The sequence below is a fragment of the Haemorhous mexicanus genome, chromosome 12 (assembly GCF_027477595.1).
Source record: "Haemorhous mexicanus isolate bHaeMex1 chromosome 12, bHaeMex1.pri, whole genome shotgun sequence".
Classification (NCBI taxonomy): domain Eukaryota; kingdom Metazoa; phylum Chordata; class Aves; order Passeriformes; family Fringillidae; genus Haemorhous; species Haemorhous mexicanus.
In genome coordinates, this window is record NC_082352.1 from 10,269,737 (window position 1) to 10,289,946 (window position 20,210).

Consider the following 20,210-nt stretch of genomic DNA (forward strand, 5'->3'; position numbering starts at 1 on the left):
GGCGGGGCGGTGCGCGGGGCCGCGGGGAACGGCCCGTGCTCGGTGCTCCGCCCGGTGCGCGCCGCTCCGCCCGCCCGCCCGCCATGAACTCCCTGGATCAGGCTGAGGGTGAGTGCGGCCGCTCGGAGCGAGCCCGGAGCTGCTTCTTCGGCGCGCCGGGAGCTGCCACCTCTGCGCCCGGGCTGCCCGAGCGCGCTGCCCCGTCCCTGCGGAGCGGGACGAAGCGGCCGCGGGAGGCCTCGGCTCCCTCTGCACCGCGCTCCCGGCGCTCCTCCTCGGCCCAGACAGGCGAGCTAGGGCGGGGTTCCGGGGCCTCCTCGGCGTCCCGCGCTCGGGGCGGGCTGTGCTGCTCCCCGGGCGGCCCGGAGAGCAGCGCCCGCGGGAGGGCCTGTGCTGAGGGCTGCTGCCTGCCCTGGGAGGAGGGAGTGCCCGCGGTTTCCTTTCGGGGCCGCTGCTTGGCTGTAGCTGAGGAAAATCCTCTTGTGCTGTGGGAGCTCCTTGCCCGCTCACGGCTTTTTGCGGGAGACGCGTTTCTTGCAGCTCTTGAGCCCCGCTAGCCGTTACACCGAGCCGGGGCTCCTTTCGCATTTGAAGAACGCGACCTCAAGTAGCCCCTTCTTGTCTGGGGACACTTGATGGTTTGGGTTACAAGTTCTTTGAAGTTACAGCTTACAGAATGTTAAAACCCTGAAAGGAGTTTTCAGTGTCCAAAGACTGGTAGAGATTTTTAAAATGGACCAGTGTTTTGGAATTAGCAGGTGCTTTGTAGCTGGCATCAGAAGTAGGCAATGTCGACAGAAACCGATAGTCCGGCGTTGTCAGGGCTTTGTTGCTATGCTTGTGCAATCTGAGGGTTCCCACAGTGCGCCCTGCTAGTCACAGCTGCCAAAAGGATCAACTCAGAGAAGGTTCTTAAAACGTGCATAGTTCAAAATAAGTTTAAACTTCCGTTTTCTGTTTTCTGAAAAAGTTTTTTTCATATTTTGTTTCAGTGATGGCTGCATTATGTGAGTGTTTTCTTGAGAGCTTTGTTGTCAATAGCCTGTTTTTATGCCTTCAGGGTGCCGTTTCTCAAATAGCAGGTTTTTGTGTGGTGCCTTGTGTTCCCCCCTCTCGCTTCAGTGACTAGTTGGAGGGGTTTGTGCTAGTCAGGGAACAGTTAATTAGCTGTAATTGCCGGCGGTGGTTTAACTTCCCCAGAAGGGATGTGGAGGACAGGCCATTAACTTCTGTGTTCTTGGCGGTAATTAAGACTAGTTAGCTGTTCTGTGGCTGAAGTCAAGGTATTGTAATCTTCCCCCATAAATTCACCTGCAAACCACTTAGGAATAAATTCACAGTGTAGGAAACTGCTTTCATAGTGATCATAATAGATTTATTTCTTCCCAGCTTATTCTTTAATTGCTTTATTGAGATAACTAATATAGCAATAGTTGGAAATTGAAGTTCCACGTTGATGCTGACAGAGACTTTAGCTGAAAGTTTAGTTGATCCTAATTAAATCTTTACTTCAGGTACAATTGTAGCTTTAACTGGAATATTATCAAATATTGACCTTGTTGATTGAAAGGAGGTGTAAATCTAACCTGGACTTAAGGTGACTCAGCTCCTTGGAGACAATTAGGAGTATCAACTTGAAATGGATTTAACAGCAATTTCAGTGGAAAGATCATGGGAGAAATATGGCAATAAGAAGGAAGATCTATTTTTAAGAAATAATGATTGGAAGATCATTGGAGCAGTGTTTGCTGTGGGATTTTTTGCATATGTGTGTGTATATATATCATGACACTCAAAGTTTCTACAAAACAAAGTCATCCAAGCCACACTGCTGCAATAACCCCTTGAACAGTGGCAAATGGCCAACTTTTTAAATTGCCATTATATTGGTAGTAGAACATAATGGTTTCCTGATGTACTTCAAAATGTGATATTTTTTTGGTTTTGTTTTGAGAGGCAATTAAAGTTACTATAAATCTAAGTCACTGTTTCTAAAGATATCTTAAATAGTGTGATTTCTCAACTGTATTGATTTTTCTTTTTGTAAGTGGCAATGTTTTTTGCTTTTAGATTAACTCCACCGCTATATTTTTTACCAAAAGTTGAGTAAAGCTGCTGTGACTGGACTTCTACTTAAAGGATCATTGCTTTGATTTTCTCTGCCTGTTTAAGAGCTGGGTGTGCATGGGGGAATTCTTTTTATCTTCTACTTTAAAGTATGACTTAATAGATGAAGACCTAATTATGCTTGATATGCATCTTTCCCAGATCTCAAAGCTTTTGAAAGAAGACTTACTGAATACATTGCATGTTTGCAACCAGCTACAGGACGTTGGAGAAGTAAGTTTGGTGTTCCAAGGAATAGATAGGAGTCTGTCTTTCAAGCTTGTTGAATTTACCAGTGTTTATCCTTTATTTAAGTTTGTCCAAAGAAAAAATTTTATTTATACTTTCTTTTAAATTTGTGGTGTGCATTCACACACTCTGCAGCAAGTTCATACAGGGTAATAAACTAATATTTTAGCCAGAATTAGGAAAACGAGGTTAAGATTGAATTGGCTCAAGGCTGAATTATTCTGGAAATATCTGAAACAATAAGTTGTGTTTGTTTCTGTTTTATTCGTTTTTTATTATGTTACTGAAGTTTTTCTTCAGGACTCAGACTTCCCAGACTGTTGCTGTACTTTCTTAAACTAAATATGATGAGGTGAGATAGTCCCTATAAAATTGAAGGTGAAAAAGTTACAGCAGTGTGCTATAAAGGCAGTTTTGTTGTGACAGGAAGGTTTGAAGGAGGGGGGGAAGGCAAAGAATTCCACAGATGTGCTGCTAGCTTTGGGATCAGTGGTCTGTGGTGGAAACACACAACTTTGGGTTTTTTTATTTTATTTTGTTCTTGAGACTGCTGAAGTTTTCCTACTCAAAGAATAGAGACTTATTTTAGAACACATAAAATAGTATCTTTTCTCCTGAGAGGTCAATTTTGAGTGAAGGAACTGAAGGAATGACTACTTGGAAAGCAAAACCAAACACCACTCGCACCACCTCAAACCCCCGTGTTTCAGAGCAATCAGATATTTATATGTGGTTCTGCTGAGTTTCTGCACACCTACTTTAGGAATGCATTTGGCTTCCAAAATTGCTATTCTCTGTCAGTTATAATTAAAAAAATTACTGGAAACTTTTAAGCATATTTAAATGAGGTTTGCATAACTAGTATTGTATTCACTGGCTCATTTTTTTTCCCCAAATTGCTTGTTTTGTAATTCACATAAAAGAGGGACTTTCTATTTTAATAATAATGGGATGTGTGACCAATGTTAACTTTCTTCCTGTTATCCTGAAAAGAAGGTATTTATATGATGTAGAGAAGAAGCTCTATGCTTTTGATAGATATTTTTCAACTTTTGAAAACATAACTTTGGTTCCTTCAAAGGACCAGGATGTTTTTACTTGACAGAATTTAGATTTTCAGATGTACTTGTTCTGTCCAGGAACTTTGTACAGAATCCTTAGGGTTTCGCATATTAGAAGTTTCTTTGCATATTTTCATTTTTGCTTTCCAATTAAGAACTTTTCCTCTCAGAAGTGAGAAAAGAACTAAGTGTTTAAGAGTTGCTGCTGAAAAATAAATGCTTTTAAATTTGAATGAGGTATACTGTTTATGACTCTCATTCTTTTCTTCATCAGTGATTTTGATAGTGGTATCAGTCTGCACAGCAACTGGGGCTTGGAACTGGTTAATAGACCCAGAGACACAAAAGGTAAGGTCAGGCTAATGCCAAATGTGCTGTGTTCCATAGCTTTGTGCTGTAGTCAGGTGGTATATTGAAAATGAAAGGCTAAGTGCATTCTCACATGAAACTGGGAGGTGATTCTTAGTAAAGCTATCAGGCCCTCTGGAGTTGTTGTGGAATGTGTCCTGGGACAATGCCTGCCAAAACACTGTACCCTGAATGCTTATCTAAAGAATTGTTCACAAGTACATGGAAATGGCTGGGAGCAGTATTTTATTTTTAGCTAAGGGATCTAGGCAGTGACTTTGTGTGTTTTAGAAAGTATACAGTTGAACTAACATGATTTCTTTCCTAGGTATCATTTTTCACATCACTTTGGAATCACCCATTTTTCACAATTAGCTGTATTACCCTAATAGGCTTGTTCTTTGCTGGAATACATAAAAGAGTGGTGGCACCATCAATGTATCCTTTGATAGTGTTTGTCATGTTAAAAGTGTAGTTCTTGCCGTTGTTGGAGCCTGTGCTAATACTGCCTTTTTAGTTTCTGCTTACTGTGTGTACAAGTGTTAGTTGCTTTCCTTGACACAATCCATGCAGTATAGCAGCCCGATGCCGAACTGTTTTGGCAGAATATAATATGTCCTGTGATGATGTAAGTGTTGCTGCTTCATTGCCTAAACCTTCTTTGTTAATAAACAGAAATAATTCAAAAAGACACATAGCCTGTTTTACTGAACAGCACTTGTATATACCTCAGCAAATTCTGCGTGTCTGTAAAACTGGAATGGGGAATACTTAGTATTGTTTTGTGTGTTGTTTTAAACTCTCCTTGTAACATTGAACTTGAAGCTTAATTGTTGGGTTCAACTTTCAGGGTTTAAACTTTATTTATTTTGTTTTCTGTCTTGCAGACTGGAAAATTAATTTTGAAACCTAGGCCTCATGTTCAATAAGGGCTGTCTTCCTTCATTTTTTTCCACTGCCATGGAAACCAAAAATGACCTTTTTTAAGGTAGTATGACAGCAAAAAAATCAAATGGGACTGGTTGTCACTGCCTGGGAGTAAAAGTCTTAAAACAGTTGACAGTGAAAGTGTGCAATATTACTTTCTTGAATATTTATCCAAATTCTTTGTTATCACATTATCAGTGCTTTTGCTACTTCTGATTACCTCTTTTTCAGTATTAGTGTCACTTTTTTACTTCAGCTAGAACAGAACATACAGGTGAAGTATGTTAATCGGCAATGAAGTTGAACTTGAAAATGAAACCTCATTTGTGTTACGTGTCTTTCTAAGCTATTGTAAATAGCAGATCGATGCCAATGTTGAGGAAAAAAAGAAATATCTGGTGTATGGATTTTCTTGTTCTCATGAAGAGTATTGAAAGGAACGTTTGCCATTCTCCTGTTGTTTTATTAGCACACTTCCTCATTGCAGCCGTCCTTGTCTCCTGGTCACTCTTTTGGAACTGGTTTAAAGGCTCGCAGGAAGACTGACTGTGCCGGAGAGAACTGGTCTTACTGTTAAAGAACTTCACAAATATATCAAGGATTACATTTGTCAAGTTGTGTATATAGTGCACCAGCCACTTTCCTCGTGGTCATACGTAGTTCCTTGTTTGATCTGGTTCAAAACACTTATTTTAAGATTTTAATTTTTTAAAAATTGTCTTAAATATGCTTGTATCTTCCCAATTGTAAGGTTGTACTGTATCTAAATCCACCAGACCATTCTGAGTGGATTTTTATGCTCTGATAGTCAGAATATGAAACTGGTATTGCAAATGTATAACATCAGATTTGGTGAAGAAAATCTAGAGTGCCACAATAAAATAACAAAATTTGTTATTCAGAGTGTTAACAACCAGCTGTGGATGATATATGCATAAAGTGTAACTTTTGAATAGCTAAAACTGTAAAGTTTTAAGAGTTTAAGTTGTTCAAGGTGCCTTTTTAAATGTTTTGAACTCTTTAAATTGATTCTAACTGCAAAGCTCTTGCAACTTCAGTAACCCCTACTGCAGGGTAGACTGGCTTTTAAAGGCAGCCTATTGATGTAACTTTGTCAGTTGAAACTTTAAGAATTGTCTTCTGGATTTCTTTTCCAGTAAGTCTTCTGCCCATCCATTATTTTTAACTGCTGTATATTTTGTAGGTAAATGTGTATAAAATAAAATCTTTGTATAAACAGGTCTTATCTTCTTTTGTACTGTACAAATACAGATCTCCACTGAACACAGAAGAACTTCAGAAAATTTATAGCTGCACTCAGTAACTTTCATACCGGACCAACATTTCCTGTATTTGATGTGGGTCTTATTATCTAAGATACTGACACCAGAGAGGAAACCCCTTCCAGGTTTCCATCCTTCAGGTCAATCCCGCCTCTGTAAGTGCCCTTAGAGGAAATTGTTTCTATTGATAATTTTCTTGTTTGACCGCAGTAGGCGCGATGTCTTCACTCGGAGCGGGCTGCGGTCGGTGCCGGTGCCGGGGCGGCGGGGGTCGAGCGCGGATGTCCGGCGGCGGCGGGGCTGCGGCAGGGCGGGGTGTGCGGAGCGGGGCGGGCGCGGCGCCTGCGCGGGGCCGCACACGTGGGCGCGCCGGCGCCGAGCGCAGCCATGGGCAAGAGCCGGGCGCGGCGGTTCCGCAGGGCGCCCCCAGCCCCCGCCGGCCCCGCGCAGCAGCGCGACGGCGAGCGCGGCCCCGAGGAGGAGGCGGCGGCGGAGCTGCTGGAAAAGGTGCGCGCGGAGGCGGGCGGGCTCGGCGGGAGCCCCGCTCCGGACCGGGGGAGTGGCGGGGGCTGCGGGGCCGGCCGTGGGGGGCGAGGCCTCGGCTTCCCCCGCGGCGGTGCCGGGCGAGGGCCCGGGCGTGGGACAGAGCCGAGCGGCCAAGCGGGGCCGCCCCTCCCTCCGCTTCGCTCCCCTCCCCTCCCGGCCGTCGCTCCCGCGGCGTCACGGCCGCGCGGCGCGGCGGGGCGGCACCGGCACCGCCCGCGCTGCCGTGCGCGCTGCTGCGGCGGGCCGGGGGAGCGCCGTGCCCCTCGGCCCTGCGCGGGCTGCCCGGCCGTTCTTGCGGGCCTTGCGTTCGGTCTCCCCGGCCGGAGACTTCTACGGGTGGCCAGAGCCAGGTGTTCAAGAGCCACACGTAAGGAGCGAGGGATAGAAAATGCTGAGAAAGACTGGGTTTGGCCAGTTCTGGCCGTATTCCTGGTTTAAGTCTTGCAGGTAAAAACTGATGTAAATCTCCTTCTGCAGGTGTGACTTTAGAATCAGAAGAAAAGATCCGTTTTCCTTTAAGTAATTAAATCCCCTTTGCTCACTTCACCCAACCTAATTCATTGAACAGATCACTGATTGATGATTCTTCTGGACTAACCTGTTTAGGAGAAAGATGGGATGAGAATAAATAAAGGCACAGATGAGGATGAGCTGAGACACCTTTTTCAATGGAGGCTGGATTTGATGTTATCACTCTTCTGTTCTGCTCTTCAGCAGATGTTTATCTACTAGGTTTTCTACGAACTCCATGGCCTTCCAGGATATGCATTTCTACTGTTATTATTTTTGCAATTTGTAATTCTTGTGTCTCACCTAAAACTCTGTTACAGCTCGTGTGAACATTGTCTTGGGGAATGTAGGGAGCACTTGTTTCTTGCTGTTATGCAGATGCCTTTAATTTAAAGGCTGTAATTTTTTGGGGGGTTTTTTATGTTTCTTCGGCTTTTCTTTATGTGGCATGTATTATGTCTGTTATACTTCATTGATGATATAGCCCCCCCACCTCAGTCCTTTTTTTAATACATTCTATTTGAGGTCTCACCAGTGCCAGCTAGTGTCAAATCTGTGTCTGGACTATGGCTGTCTTGTCAAATACCCAGAATAGCGTTTATCTAGTCATAAAGTTAACACACATAACCCAGGCAAGGATTTATAAGCTTTCATGGAAGTTAAAAGTTCCCGCTTCCACTCAGGAGCAGTAAAACAGGAGCCACAGTGCCCTAATTAATCTCTTCACTCAGTAAAACCCTCTAGCTCCCTTTTTCCCTCAATGTGATGTTCTCTGTGTCTCCACAGCTGCAGCATCCCAGTGCTGAAGTGAGGGAGTATGCCTGTGCCAGTATTTCCCGGCTGCTGCAGCAGAAGCACGTCATCCCAGCCTTTGTGCAGCGGGACGTGGTGCGCTGCCTGGGGCCGCTGCTGATGGATCACAGCCTGGCTGTCCGGGAGACAGCTGCAGGTGCTCTCCGGTAAGCACTCACTGCTGCTCTGCTGGAATGGGGATCCTGGCACGGGGGGAAGCTGGGGTTCTGCTGGTGACAGCTGTGAACTGGAGTGCCAGCCTCTCTTGCTTTAATTCTGAGGAACTATGCCTACATCAGCTGAAGTCTATGAGAGAGGGGCTTTTCTTTCTCTGTGACACTTATATGTCAGGAGCAGGCTTTATGCTAGAAATGTATGGCTTTATGAAGAAATAGAGAGAACTTGAGTGCAGTTTGGATGGCATTTTATGTTGTGATGTTTTAGTACAGATACGCTTTCCAATTATGCTGAATGAATAAATGGAAATCATATTTTTTTCCTAACTCCAAAGTTATTATCTTGTCTTAGTGAGGTAGAAGACTAAAGCTACTCAATTTAAGCAAATTGAGTTTAAAACAAGAAGTACCATAACCTTTAGAGAAGAATATCAAAGGCATGGGGTTTTTAAAACATTCTTGGAAAATATTGTATCTCATTCAAAGCATTAATTTTTTTGTTTTCCTTAGAAATCTGAGTGCTTGTGGAGGATTTGATGTCTGTGATGACATGGTGACAAACGACATCATGACACCCCTGGTTGCACTTCTGAAAGAGGTGTGCTTATTTTAATTTTGATTTTAAACCTGATCTAGGCATTGAATTGTCCCGTATGCAAAAACAGTTCTATTTCCGTAGCTGTTAATACAACAAGGTACTTGAAAGATCTTTTGAAAGACTGTTTTGGTAGGTTTAGTGACACAAAAGTTATTCCATAGATTTCTAACCACTGCCTTCTAGCTCCTGGCCAGCTAACTTGTGTCCATAGTGAGGTTTGCTGCCTAGGATGATTTTTGAGTGAAAAATCTGGAGGTTTTGGGTCTGTTATGTCAGTTAAGACAAGTCTATTTTGTCAGTGAGAATCAAGGTCCTTCATTTATGTTGCAGCATTATTCTAGTAATGTTTTTTTGGTGAGCAATTTTGTTTCAAGGGATATTTGGATGTAGGGCTGGGTAGTTAGTGGAGAGTAACACATACTGAATTTGTATGCTTTGTTTGGTCCAGGTGTTGCAATGCTGTTTGGATATTGCATTGATTTCTCTTACCTGCTGTCTTTGTATGAGCAACCTTGAGCAATATCATCATTTTCTGTATGTTTCTTCCCCATTTTAAAATATGAGTAATAGCATTACTATAGAGCATAGTAAGATATTAGCTGAGTAAATCTTTGTGGTTAGAAACAACCGTTGACAACTGCATCCAGACTATTAGCAAGAAACAGCATTTCAGATTCTAAAATTCCCAAGTATTTTTAAATTAGAAAGCACTTCCAAAGACTAACTGCAAAGCAAGTACTGTAAGAATCTTTCTACAAGAGAAAAGCTATCAATGGTTCAAGTTTTCATAAAGAAAGGAAACTAGTCAGGTGTTCTGGTAATAAACACTGCATGAGAGGATCTCTTCAGTCACTAATACTTTAAAGATTTGCTTCTCTTTTTGGCTTGATTATTTCCCAACCCTGCTTCTTTTGTTTGGTTGTAGTGCAGCATTGGACTGGATGCTAACCAGCTCTCTCCAAAGAAATGCAGAGGGATGAACAAAAATTATATTGAAGACATAGCCAATGAGGCTATTAATTTGCTGTGGAATATATGGTAAGTACTGTGTAAACTGGCATTTTAGCCAAATTAAATTGTTTCTGAAAAGGAGTGTGGTAATTGAGGCAGAAAGGAAATGGTTGTCCTGGCATGGGAAGATGCATTCATTTGCTGATTCTGATTGTGTTGCTCCTACATGTACCTTGCTTTAATAATGATGAGCCCTCATCTCATCTGAAATAAAAGTTTATCTTCAGTATAGATTACTTTTTTTAAGTGAAGGATTCTAAAAGTTGGTAATTAGTTTTAGAAGAGTAACAAATTCTTTTTCTACTGGTTCTTCATCCTGAGTTCTGATCCTGTTTTCTGAACATGTTCTGTCATAGTCTGTTGTTTGGGTTGTGGCTTCTTGCCAGTATTTCCTGTAGGTCCCCATATCACGATACAAGAAACGGTGAAAATGAAATTCTGCTCAGTGGATCAGTGCTCTAGGAATATGAAGAGCTTTTATACTACTTCCTTCCTCTGCAGATTATCCCAAACATTAACTGTTTGGGGCAGCTATCCCTTAGTTACTGAGACACTGTGAGAAAATTATTATGTGAGAAAATAATGTAAATTGTTCTGTTAGTAGTTTACATTGGAAACCCCAGGTGAAGGAAGACAAATGGAAACACTATTAATACAGAAATTACTGTAAACATGGAAGTGATATAAATCTGTTCCAAAAGTTCTCCTTGTGTTGTTTCTCTTTATTTTTTCTCACATTGTACACTTTGCATACAGGATTTTGTTTAGCACTGTACAGTGCCTCAGTGGAACTGCCTCCATGCCTGTCTGTGTGATGTGGCTGCTGGCTTGAGGCCTTATTTCTAATGTGGAATATTTATTTTTTAGGGATTGGAATCTAGACCAGTAGATAAACTCCTTGTTCAGCATCTTGCACAGAATACATGACCCTTTGTAACTGACTCAGCAATGTTGTGTGTTCATATTTTTTTTTGCTTTTAGTCAGTGCTTGAGAACAGGAAGTATGATTAAGTGTGATGTAAATCACTTCTGTATTTTGAAGTTTGTGGTAATGAATGTGAACTGCTTGTTTCGTTGTTAAGTTTGATTCTGATAAAATTAGGGCTGGCATTGATGCTGAGATATAATATTTTCAAAATTAAAGATTTGAAGACCCTTGTAGCTAGTTAGCTTCTGTGCTTTTTTTAGTTTGAATTAGTCTTGTATCAAAATATCAGTTTAAAAGAGAGAGTAGCTGTTAGAACTTGAAGAAACACAAATCCCACTGTTAGGTGATGAAAGTAAATGCATTTCTGAATGGCAAGAGCAGTCATTTTTGGAGTGAGTGGGTACTGATGTGAGAGGCAGCAGCCTGCTCTGCTGGCATTGGGTTTGTGGGTGAAGTCTCCTGTGGCTGCAGGAAGCCCTGGGCTGGCTTGCAGCCCACAGCTCTGAGCTGCCTTGCACACTCCAGCAGGAGCCTGGGGTTAGGCTCCCAGAAGAACTCCAAACACTGTGTGAGGAAGCAGCTGGCTCAAGGCAGCTTTCCTCAGAAGCGTCTAGGATTTTGCAGCTTCTCTTTCAGCATCTCATATGGAGTTAATCATAACCTCAATAATGAAGGATAGCTCTTTGACTAATGCATCATTCTTAGGTAGCTTTTAAAAATGTGAGTAATAACAAGTATGGGGTGCTTAAGATGTTGCTACAGTACTTTTTTTTTGCCCTGGAAAAATGTTGAACTGATCTTTTCTATACATTAGTGAATGCAACAATACTGCCCTATACATATTCAATAAAGAAGGATGTCTGGAGGCTGTGTTACATTACATGAAGAAATTTGCCACAAATGTGGATCTGGCTATTTCAGTAGGTAAGTGATAAAAAGAGAAGATAAGGCTTTAAAGATACCTTTTTTTTTAATTGTATGAATGTAACACTTATATTACATTCAATGCATAATGGACCTGCTTTAGCATTGCTTAAGTTTGCAATGAGTGTAAGACTGTAAATTCATTTTTGGACAGTACATAATAAAGAAGTTGATGTCTGTTGTGCTTATTTTCAGTCCAAAAGAGAATGGCTTATTGGTGGTTACATGGGAAGAAAAAATTTTGTGGGAAGAGGGCTTTAGAGGAAGGCTGTGTTTTTCATTCTGTTTTCATGTTTTGGTATTGGAGGGTTTAATTTGTTGAGCAGAGGAGGTAGTCCTTCTGAAAAAACCCCAAACAATTCCAATCACTTTCAGTCTGGTTTTATCAGTATTATTGTTATTATTGTTTCATAATGGTCATACAGGTATGTGTGCTTCCAAGATTTTTTTATGTTGTCTATTGTCAGTATATAATGGATAAATTTAATTTTGAGTAGCTGAAATTAATACAGCCAATTCCATGGTGGTTGTGGTATCGTCCTCCCCTGTTTTATGTACAGGTTTCCTACAGAATGTCTTTTAATCCAAAACACAGCTTGTGAAGCACAGTGTCAGACCATTACAACATGATGCTGCATGAAATTTTTTTCCTGTGTCAGCATTTCATTACTCCAGCTTTCAGGAAGATAATGCTTTCTCATTAGCAGAGCAAAAGCTACTACTGGGTTTGTTAATTATGTTTGCTCTTGTTGTTTGCCACAGCAAACTGCTTGCAGGCAGTGACAGAAGATAATCCAGATCTTCTTTCTTCATTTAATGCTTCTGCACAGCAAATACTGGAAACAGTGATGTTGAGTCCAGAGAGCACCATGAAGCACATCCTTCTGAGAACACTGATAGCAGGTACAGTGCTCAAGGGGGTTCATTGCTTTGACATGGGGAGCATGGCAGGTAAAGGAGGCTGGGAAGGACAGAAGCTTAGTCTTCTCTGCTGTGGTGTGGACATCTGATTGTCAAGGTGTACAGATGGTTTGTGAGGCTATATCTGCCTTTTTTAACTGCAAGTAGGTATTTGCAACTAAAACTGGCTTAAATACTTGATTCTGAATTCAGCCCCTGCTCAGTGTGGTAGCCCACTTTAACTGCTGATAATGAGTCAATATTAAGTGGTACAGGAGTTGTTTTGATCTTACTGGCTGTAAGTTTTGTTTTTTTTACCTCAGATTCTCTACCTTGAATTGTTCTTCCCTCAAATGTTTAACCATGATGATTTTTGATACTGGAGTGTAATAAATTAATTTTGAGACTCCTTGGAAAATGCTTCTTGCATGTGGATTTGTTATCTCAGGTACAGAGTGACACCAAGGTTGCTCCACATAAATACTCTGTAAATATTTACATGCTGAAATTTACTTGAGCTCAAGATGTGGGCATAACAATTATTACAGATGGGTATATGAAATGTTAACAAAAAAAAAAAAAAAGAAAAAGAAATCTGTAGAGAAAAGACTTTAATATTTATAGTGAATATAAGCACCGAGTATTTAAATAGTGGAGGCTTTGTCCTTACAAAATGGCTATTACAGAGCTAGGAATTAAGCACTTTAATAATTTGTGTAATTTGATTACCTCATTTTTAGGCACTATCTGGAATATAAAGGATACCATTCCACCAGGCAGCCTGGGAAGCATGGTTAATGCAATCCTGAAGATATTTTCAGAATCATTGGCAATAGACGCTGGTGAAACAATTATCCATATGAATGAAGCTGAAAAAAACAGGTTAAAACTTACTGTGGAACCAGAAACTGAAGAAAACATGAGTGATACTACAGAAAACTGTGTTTTGAGTGAAGATGATAACATGGAAGAAATACCAAAAGGAAAACTCAGAAGAGAAAATGACGTTTCAGATTTACTTCCAGTAAGTGTGGCTGACTGGCTTTTGGACAGCTTTAGTGCAAGTGGCATTCCTTGAGAATAAAATTTGCTCTGGATCATCCAACAAAAAGATGGTATATAACACTGCCTGGGTTTGTGTTTTGGGGTTTTTTTTCAAGTTTGGGTGTAGACTGAGAAGAGGAAATGGCTGGGACTGTATTTTTAACTGACAGCTTGGATACTTTAAATGGAACTTGAATGTTATTTTCCAAAATCAAATTTGGTTCATGTTTTTAATTTTTTAGTCTGATAAGTGGGAACTGAAAGAAGTGACAGCTTTACTGACGGCTCAGCAGACTGCTCTGGAGATCATTGTTAATATGTGCTGCAGTGAAGGTTTGTAGGAGTCTCATTCATTGCAAGTGTTGTGGTGTGTTTTGTTTCTGAATAGGTCACCTTAGTTTGCTGTTTGCTCATCTGAGTTTTTAAGGGCAAACGCCCATGGGTATATTGTCCCTGATACCCTCATCTGGTGGTAGGTTGTCATTTCTATTACTAATTTAATTGTTTTTTTCTTCATTTAAGTGACTTGTGTTGCTTAATTTTTTTTTTTTTTTTTTTGCGTGATACTGCATGTGCCAACATTTAGGAAGAAACAAAAAAGCACTCATGCCAGAGAGATATTTCCTAAAGTGTTACAGCAAAATCTTTGTTCAGTTAGAGTGACATCTCATGGTTCTGATGCAAGATGTGTATGAATCTGATTGCAGGATGGAGGCATCAAATTTTTTAAAGCAGTTAAATCTTACAGCTTTGATTTAGTTTTGATACTATAAGTGTTGCAAAATTAGGAGTAGGGACAACTTTTGCATGCAACTCTGGCAACAATGTAGATCTTGGCTTCCAGAGTTCTGCCTTTATGAGCCTTGAGGAGGAGGAGAAAGAGAGGCTGTTATTTGGAGGGGAGTAGGATATAGATATTCTGTATCTTTTATGAACTCTGAAACTCTGTTTTCATAGCTTTTCTTCTAATCTTCAGGAAAACAAATGAGAGATTATCAAATTCTATTTCATAAAGCCAACAAACAAACAAAACTAATCCCCTAAACCCTCCAAAACCTGAAAACTTTGCTATTGTAGTTTTAGCCTGATGCAGGAGTAATTGTGTAGAAAGTAACTGAGTAAAATGTTCAGGCTCTTATAAAATCCACAGTAATACCCAGTTATTCCCAATGGTAACTTTTTTTTTCTCTTACAGCACAAGGAAATTCTGCACCTAGTGTATGAAGCTCCTTTCATAACTGCATTTCTCATCTAATGAGCTGTAATTCATAAGCTTTCCCCTTTAATTGGAAAATCTCTTGTGGATAAGCTGCATATTCTGCCATTCACTCAGTGTAATGTAAGATTGATTGTGTTGTATTTTGCTACAGTACTTTACCCATTCGTGGGCAGACAGTCTCTAGAAATTAGGAGAAATCCAGAGGCAGCTGTTCATTTAATTTTCAAATTATTTGAGGACTAAAATAGCTTTAGCCATTATGCTGAGTTCATAAAAACACTCAGCTTGCAACAGAACTGAGAGAAGTAACCAGGCTGGAGAGGGATGTGTTGTACTGAGCACTGGCCAGGGCTTGGAAAGAGCAGAGTGCTCCCCTTTGATGGGCACCTGGGCAAGAAGCCAGGAGACTCCTGCACTGCTGTTCAGTTTGTGATTCTTGGGTCACCAGTGCTAGGTAAGATGGGATTGCTGCTGGAAATGCCTCTGTGTGTCCCAGAGCATTAGAAGAAACCTGATCATAGTTATGGGCCAGTGTTCTAGATCCCAGTTCCTGCTCTGCCCTGGTCACTTGCTGTCAACTTAAGATAACTGCTTTGTTATTGCTGAATTGCATTGTCAGCTTGTATTGTTATCAGTTAGTTTTCAAGGGATGTTTTTTGCTTTCTTTGTTTTCTAAGATGCAAAAGGAATTTTTTAGAAGAGGTGGGAGACTGAAAAGGAGATGTCTTGCTTTGTTTTCATTTTTCTTGCTGCCATGGTTTGGTTAAGCATAAAAGGCTACCATTTTCTCATGCAAAGGCTATTAACACCAGCAAGTTATGGCTGAAGAATTAATTGGATATTACCATAAGATGCCTCTGTGGTCAAGTTGCCACACCTTGACATCTTTACACACCTTTACATCTGATAAACCATAACCATCACCTCCAAATAAATTCTTTAACTTGCACAGTACAAGTGAAATGCACTCATTTGGATCTTTCTTGCTATATTTTTAGTGAATTTACCTTTTGCCACAGAAGTGCATGGCTGTTCCTGTAGTTACTATCTCAGGAGAATCTGTGTTGTCTAACAAAATTACTTGGGGGTGAATATGATAGGTGGGTTTTTTTTGTCACAATAGTTAAATATCCTTACCTATGTACACAGAGTTTTCATCTGCTGAAAAGAAGGATCAATCCAACCTGTAGACTTAGGACTTGGGTAAACACTAGTTAAAATGTAACCAGATTTAAAGAAACTTCAGCTAAATGAATGTGAACTCTGTGGATGTAGATAGATGAGTTCAAATATAAATGAGGGTGATTTTAGTTTGTGCTTGTCAGCCAAAGTCCCCCTTCAGCTGTGGACAGGTTATTCACACAGTAGCCTGTTGCTAATAGAACTTCTACTCCTCTCACCATATCTGCCCTTAAAGATCTGCTAGTAGAATAAGTCATGTAGGTAGACTAGTTCAGGTTTAAGATTATAAACCTAGTTTAATTTATGGGAAATGTGTTGCTTGAAATAACGATCAGAGATTATTTGGCATTCTTTGCTTTCATCATTTTGTTTCAACTGACCTTGCTGTGGAGACAGTAACGTCTTCATCCAGCCCAGTTACTGCCCAGGCAGAGGACATCTGTCTGTGCTTTCAGTATTGCCAGAGGAAACAATTGCCTTAAACTGACTGCAATTAGTAAACAAGTTAAGTTAAACTGGTGTATTTGCATGCTTGAATCAACCTCAGAAAATGAAGTGGTACAATCCAAGTTAAAATCTTAGTAAATCTTTATGAAATGTTTCTTCTATACCTTTTTTTTGATATTTTTGAACAACCCATTGTTGATATCAGTGATTAACATGCCCACGTATGAAGAACCTCTCTCATAAGAATATTTGTGCCTCAGTGAATATAAAATATTTTTCATAAAATATTTAGAACTGTCGCTTAATGGCACTTGGTTATAAAATATTTAGAACTGTCGCTTAATGGCACTTGGTTTGTGAGGAGTTCGTTAGAGCTCAAGAACTTAAAGATTCCTAAACCAAGATGTTCGGAGGAGCCAGTTTCAGTTAGGAAGTAAGATAACCTGTTGCATGAGGGCTGTTACATTAACAAATCTGTCTTGTGTTCTCAGATCCCTCTGATGATGAGTGGGAGGAACTGTCCAGCAGTGATGAGAGTGACTTGTTCATGGAAAACTCGTACAACGAGGGGAGTGGGCTGCTGCTGTCACCCCTGTGCCTCTCTGATGAAGTTAACTCAGCATTTCTGAACAACCTCATTCCAAAGAAGGTATTGTCTTCTGTATTATTTCCAACACACGTTACAGTCTTTCTCTTGTTCCTGCTTTGTATCCCAGGTTAGGCAAACAAATTACTCCAATCCACCTGGAGGAAGGGAGTATTTTTTTAAGTGAGTTTGGCCTCACTTTTTTCACCTAGAGATGGTTCATCACTGCATGACCTAAATAATTTGCTCATGTAAGTGAGAATAGAAATCAGAAATCTGAGAGGTCTTTTTAAATTTTTTTCCCCCCAAAATACAAAGGTTGTTATTCCTCGATTTGGACATGAAAAAGATTACCCACAGAAAGAAAGGAAACTTGGCTGAAGCGTGACAGCCAGATTTCTGTATTAGCTAAATGAGGTGGAAGTAACATTAATGAATGGCAACAGTCAGCACTGAAAAAGTGCAAGTTCCTCTCCCCCTGTTTTATACAAAGTGTCTGAAATACAGTATTTGGCACTGACAGGAAATCAGATGTTTTTGTTTCAGAGTTGTTTTGCTCATTTTTATTTGGGGTTGTAAAGGTGAAGTTTGTTATTTGAACCAGTTACTGTGTTAGCTCAGCAGCATTGTAGAATTCTGAGCTAAGACATCAAAGTGCAAGGTGAAAACTTTGAAGGTTTTTTGTACTTAATAGCCAGAGTTTCATGGCAAGGCCTTCCAGACTTGCAGCTATCTGAAAATCCTGTAGCAGAATCTATAAGAAAAAAGAGCTAAAGAAGAAAGAATAGCAGAGACCTAGAAAATCACCTGTTGTTAGTACAGTTCAGCACTTTAAATACTCTATGCTAAACCCAGTGTATAATTGTACCATTTAAGTGCTAGAGGAAAGTTCTGGCATTTTTAGCAGGCAAGATATTTGCTATCTGGAAAACTTTGAAATATGTAGTTTGAAGTATCTGTTTGACATTAAGGTAAAATTTCAGTCTTCCCTCTGAACACACTATAACAAAAAAAAAAAAAAAAAAAAAAGAAAAGGAAAAAGGGCTTTATTGCTAAACCTTTCTTTTTCCCCTCCTCAGATTCTTGAAAAAACTGCTTTTCCGAACAGCGTTGCTGTAGACATCTGTACGCACAATCCATCTTGGAAACCATTAATTAAAAAGTAGGCATTTCATTGTCTCTCTTACTATTTTTCATGTATATTCAGTTGTTTTAGAACTCTTAGAAGGATTGTCCATCTTTGGCTGCTCTTAAGATCTGGAAACTGGTAGATCTGATATATGATTTTGAATAAAGAGATACAAATGTTTTTGTGAACTGCATACTGGATCACAACCTTATTCAATTCAAAATTCCTCTTTATTTTTCAACAGGTGTGTTCAAAAATACCTGCTCAGTGGTTTTATTTGTTTGTTTCAGACTGAATGCAGTGCAGTGCAGAGCTTTGACATGTCTTCAGAGCATTTTGTTGGTGTCAGATGTGGATTGTCTTGGGGGAGCTTCAGCACTTCAGTCCCTTGCACAGCATCTCTCACAGCTGATCTTTTCTAAAACAGGTAAGATGTTTAGTAAAGGGGACTTGCTGACCCCCTTTGCTGATCATCTAGATATAAGGTAGCCATGTTCCAATGCTGTTTATTTCTAACTTTATCCCTCTGGTCCTTCAAGATAAGGATACTGAATGTTGGCAATGTACTGACATAACAGTGTATCCTGTTAAGATGTGTTTATCCAAACTGCACCTTGAGCAAGTCTGATCGTAGTGCAAGAACCTGCTTCATGTTTGGGTCTGCACAGAAAGTCTCTGAGTGGATTAACACTGCCTTGTTGGGAGACCCGAATATTTTGCTGGATCATATTTGTGGTAATAATGGTTTTTCAGCCATCAGACGAGCATGAAGAAGATGGGACATTTTCTTTTTAAATGCCCTACTAGCCTAAAGAGATGTGAAAAGAAAACATGTCTAGCACAGTCTTTCACATCATTTTTCCTAGTAATCATACCAAATTATGGCAAAAGCAATTGGTGCTAAAATCTCAAGAACGTCCATGCTTCTTACAGTAGAAAAGAGAGCAGCCACCTTGTCCCCAGGACATGCTTCATGCTTATGATGGCTTAGCTTTATTGGAATTAAATTTGTAGTAAGAAATTGTTCAAAGGTGTTACAACCAAGTGTTAAAGCTGCTCAGCTCCCTGTTCTGGTTGTGGGTTCAGTTTCAACAGAGAAGATAATAAATTCAATTCTTCTAAAAATACTATTTTAGAATATATATATGTATGTGTGTGTGTATGTGTGTATATATATTTACATATATATATATATACATACACATATACATATATATATTTACATACATATACATATACATATACATACATACATACATACATACATATATATATATATATATATATATATATATATATATATATATATATATATATATATGTAAATATATGTTAGATCTGTATTTAGACAGTGGAGTGGGCTGCCCAGGGAGGCTGTGGAGTCACCATCCCTGGAGATGTTTAGGACAGACTGCATGTGGCACTCACTGCCAGGGTCTGGTTGACATGGCAGTGATCAGTCACAGGTTGGACTGACCTCAGAAGTCTTTCCCAGCCTCACAGATTCTGTGATACAGCCTGATAAGCACTAGAATGTCTTCACTGGAGTTCCTCCAGGGTGAATTATTTCATAGACATTCTGTGAAGATCTCCCCATACATCTGCTAGTACAGTGTTACTGGATCATGTCTACAGCAGGTAACATTTCCAGCTGCCTCCTGGGATCCTATACATGAGAGCAGCTTCATTTCCATAATCCTGTTGGATCATTTATGCTATGATCTCTTTGTTACTGACACGAGAGAAGCTGAACCAAGATTGGAGGGAAAAAAAAAGGTTTAAGAAAAGCCCACCTGTTTCCAAACTGAGGATGTGGGTCCCTGACAGGCTGTTTTATTCAGACTATTCTGATAATCTTTGTTTTAAGGTCAGTAGTGATGGGTTTTCAAAAAATAAGAGAGATTCTTAGAGCCTGGAAAAGCTGCCAATTCTCCAAACTGTCAGAAAACATTTTCCCTAAGACAGTTCTGTTGAAGTCTGGCATATGTGTGGCTTTGTCATTTCTCATCTCTTAGAAGCTCAAGAAGTTCAGTTTCCTTCCCTTCCTTCAAATGTCTCTATTTGTAGCCATAGCTGTAGCTTATGTAGTGCTTTGCTGTGATGTATAAAATGACACTGCATTAGTGCTTGAAAATGCATCTGCCTGCAAATAACACTTTTTTCTCAATGTCTTTAAAGACATGTGGTTAGTCTATGGGAACATTATTACTGAGTGCAGTGCGTGGAAAACTAAAATGCAGAAAT

The 20,210-nt window shown here is 40.2% G+C and overlaps 2 protein-coding genes across 9 annotated transcripts in view; both read left to right on the top strand.

Annotated features, from left to right (window-relative positions):
- Positions 1-6,095, top strand: CNEP1R1 (CTD nuclear envelope phosphatase 1 regulatory subunit 1). Of its 4 annotated transcripts, none has more exons than XR_009487957.1 (7): positions 1-108; positions 2,269-2,340; positions 3,691-3,764; positions 4,093-4,202; positions 4,338-4,392; positions 4,652-4,752; positions 5,964-6,095. XR_009487957.1 is itself a non-coding variant. In XM_059857070.1 (6 exons), the coding sequence occupies exons 1-6, from the start codon at positions 84-86 to the stop codon at positions 4,691-4,693; spliced, it is 378 nt and encodes a 125-aa protein (XP_059713053.1). In that variant the 5' UTR covers positions 1-83; the 3' UTR covers positions 4,694-5,930. The 4 variants fall into 4 exon arrangements, 1 of the variants encoding a protein (XP_059713053.1); XR_009487956.1 differs by lacking the exon at positions 5,964-6,095 and adding an exon at positions 5,161-5,930; XR_009487955.1 differs by lacking the exon at positions 5,964-6,095 and adding an exon at positions 5,179-5,930.
- The window catches only part of HEATR3 (HEAT repeat containing 3), a 23,306-nt gene continuing 9,086 nt past the window's right edge, over positions 5,991-20,210 (top strand). For 3 of the 5 annotated variants that reach the window (XM_059857065.1, XM_059857066.1, XM_059857067.1), the window contains exons 1-11: positions 6,350-6,481; positions 7,817-7,989; positions 8,509-8,596; positions 9,522-9,634; positions 11,350-11,459; positions 12,222-12,362; positions 13,100-13,383; positions 13,646-13,736; positions 16,743-16,900; positions 17,917-17,999; positions 18,257-18,393. In XM_059857065.1, the coding sequence (XP_059713048.1) occupies positions 6,362-6,481; positions 7,817-7,989; positions 8,509-8,596; positions 9,522-9,634; positions 11,350-11,459; positions 12,222-12,362; positions 13,100-13,383; positions 13,646-13,736; positions 16,743-16,900; positions 17,917-17,999; positions 18,257-18,393 (1,498 nt within the window). In that variant the 5' untranslated portion in view covers positions 6,350-6,361. Of the gene's footprint in view, positions 6,130-6,349; positions 6,482-6,842; positions 6,968-7,816; positions 7,990-8,508; positions 8,597-9,521; positions 9,635-11,349; positions 11,460-12,221; positions 12,363-13,099; positions 13,384-13,645; positions 13,737-16,742; positions 16,901-17,916; positions 18,000-18,256; positions 18,394-20,210 lie in introns of those variants that run through there. The other 2 variants (XM_059857068.1, XM_059857069.1) reach the window with 2 other exon arrangements.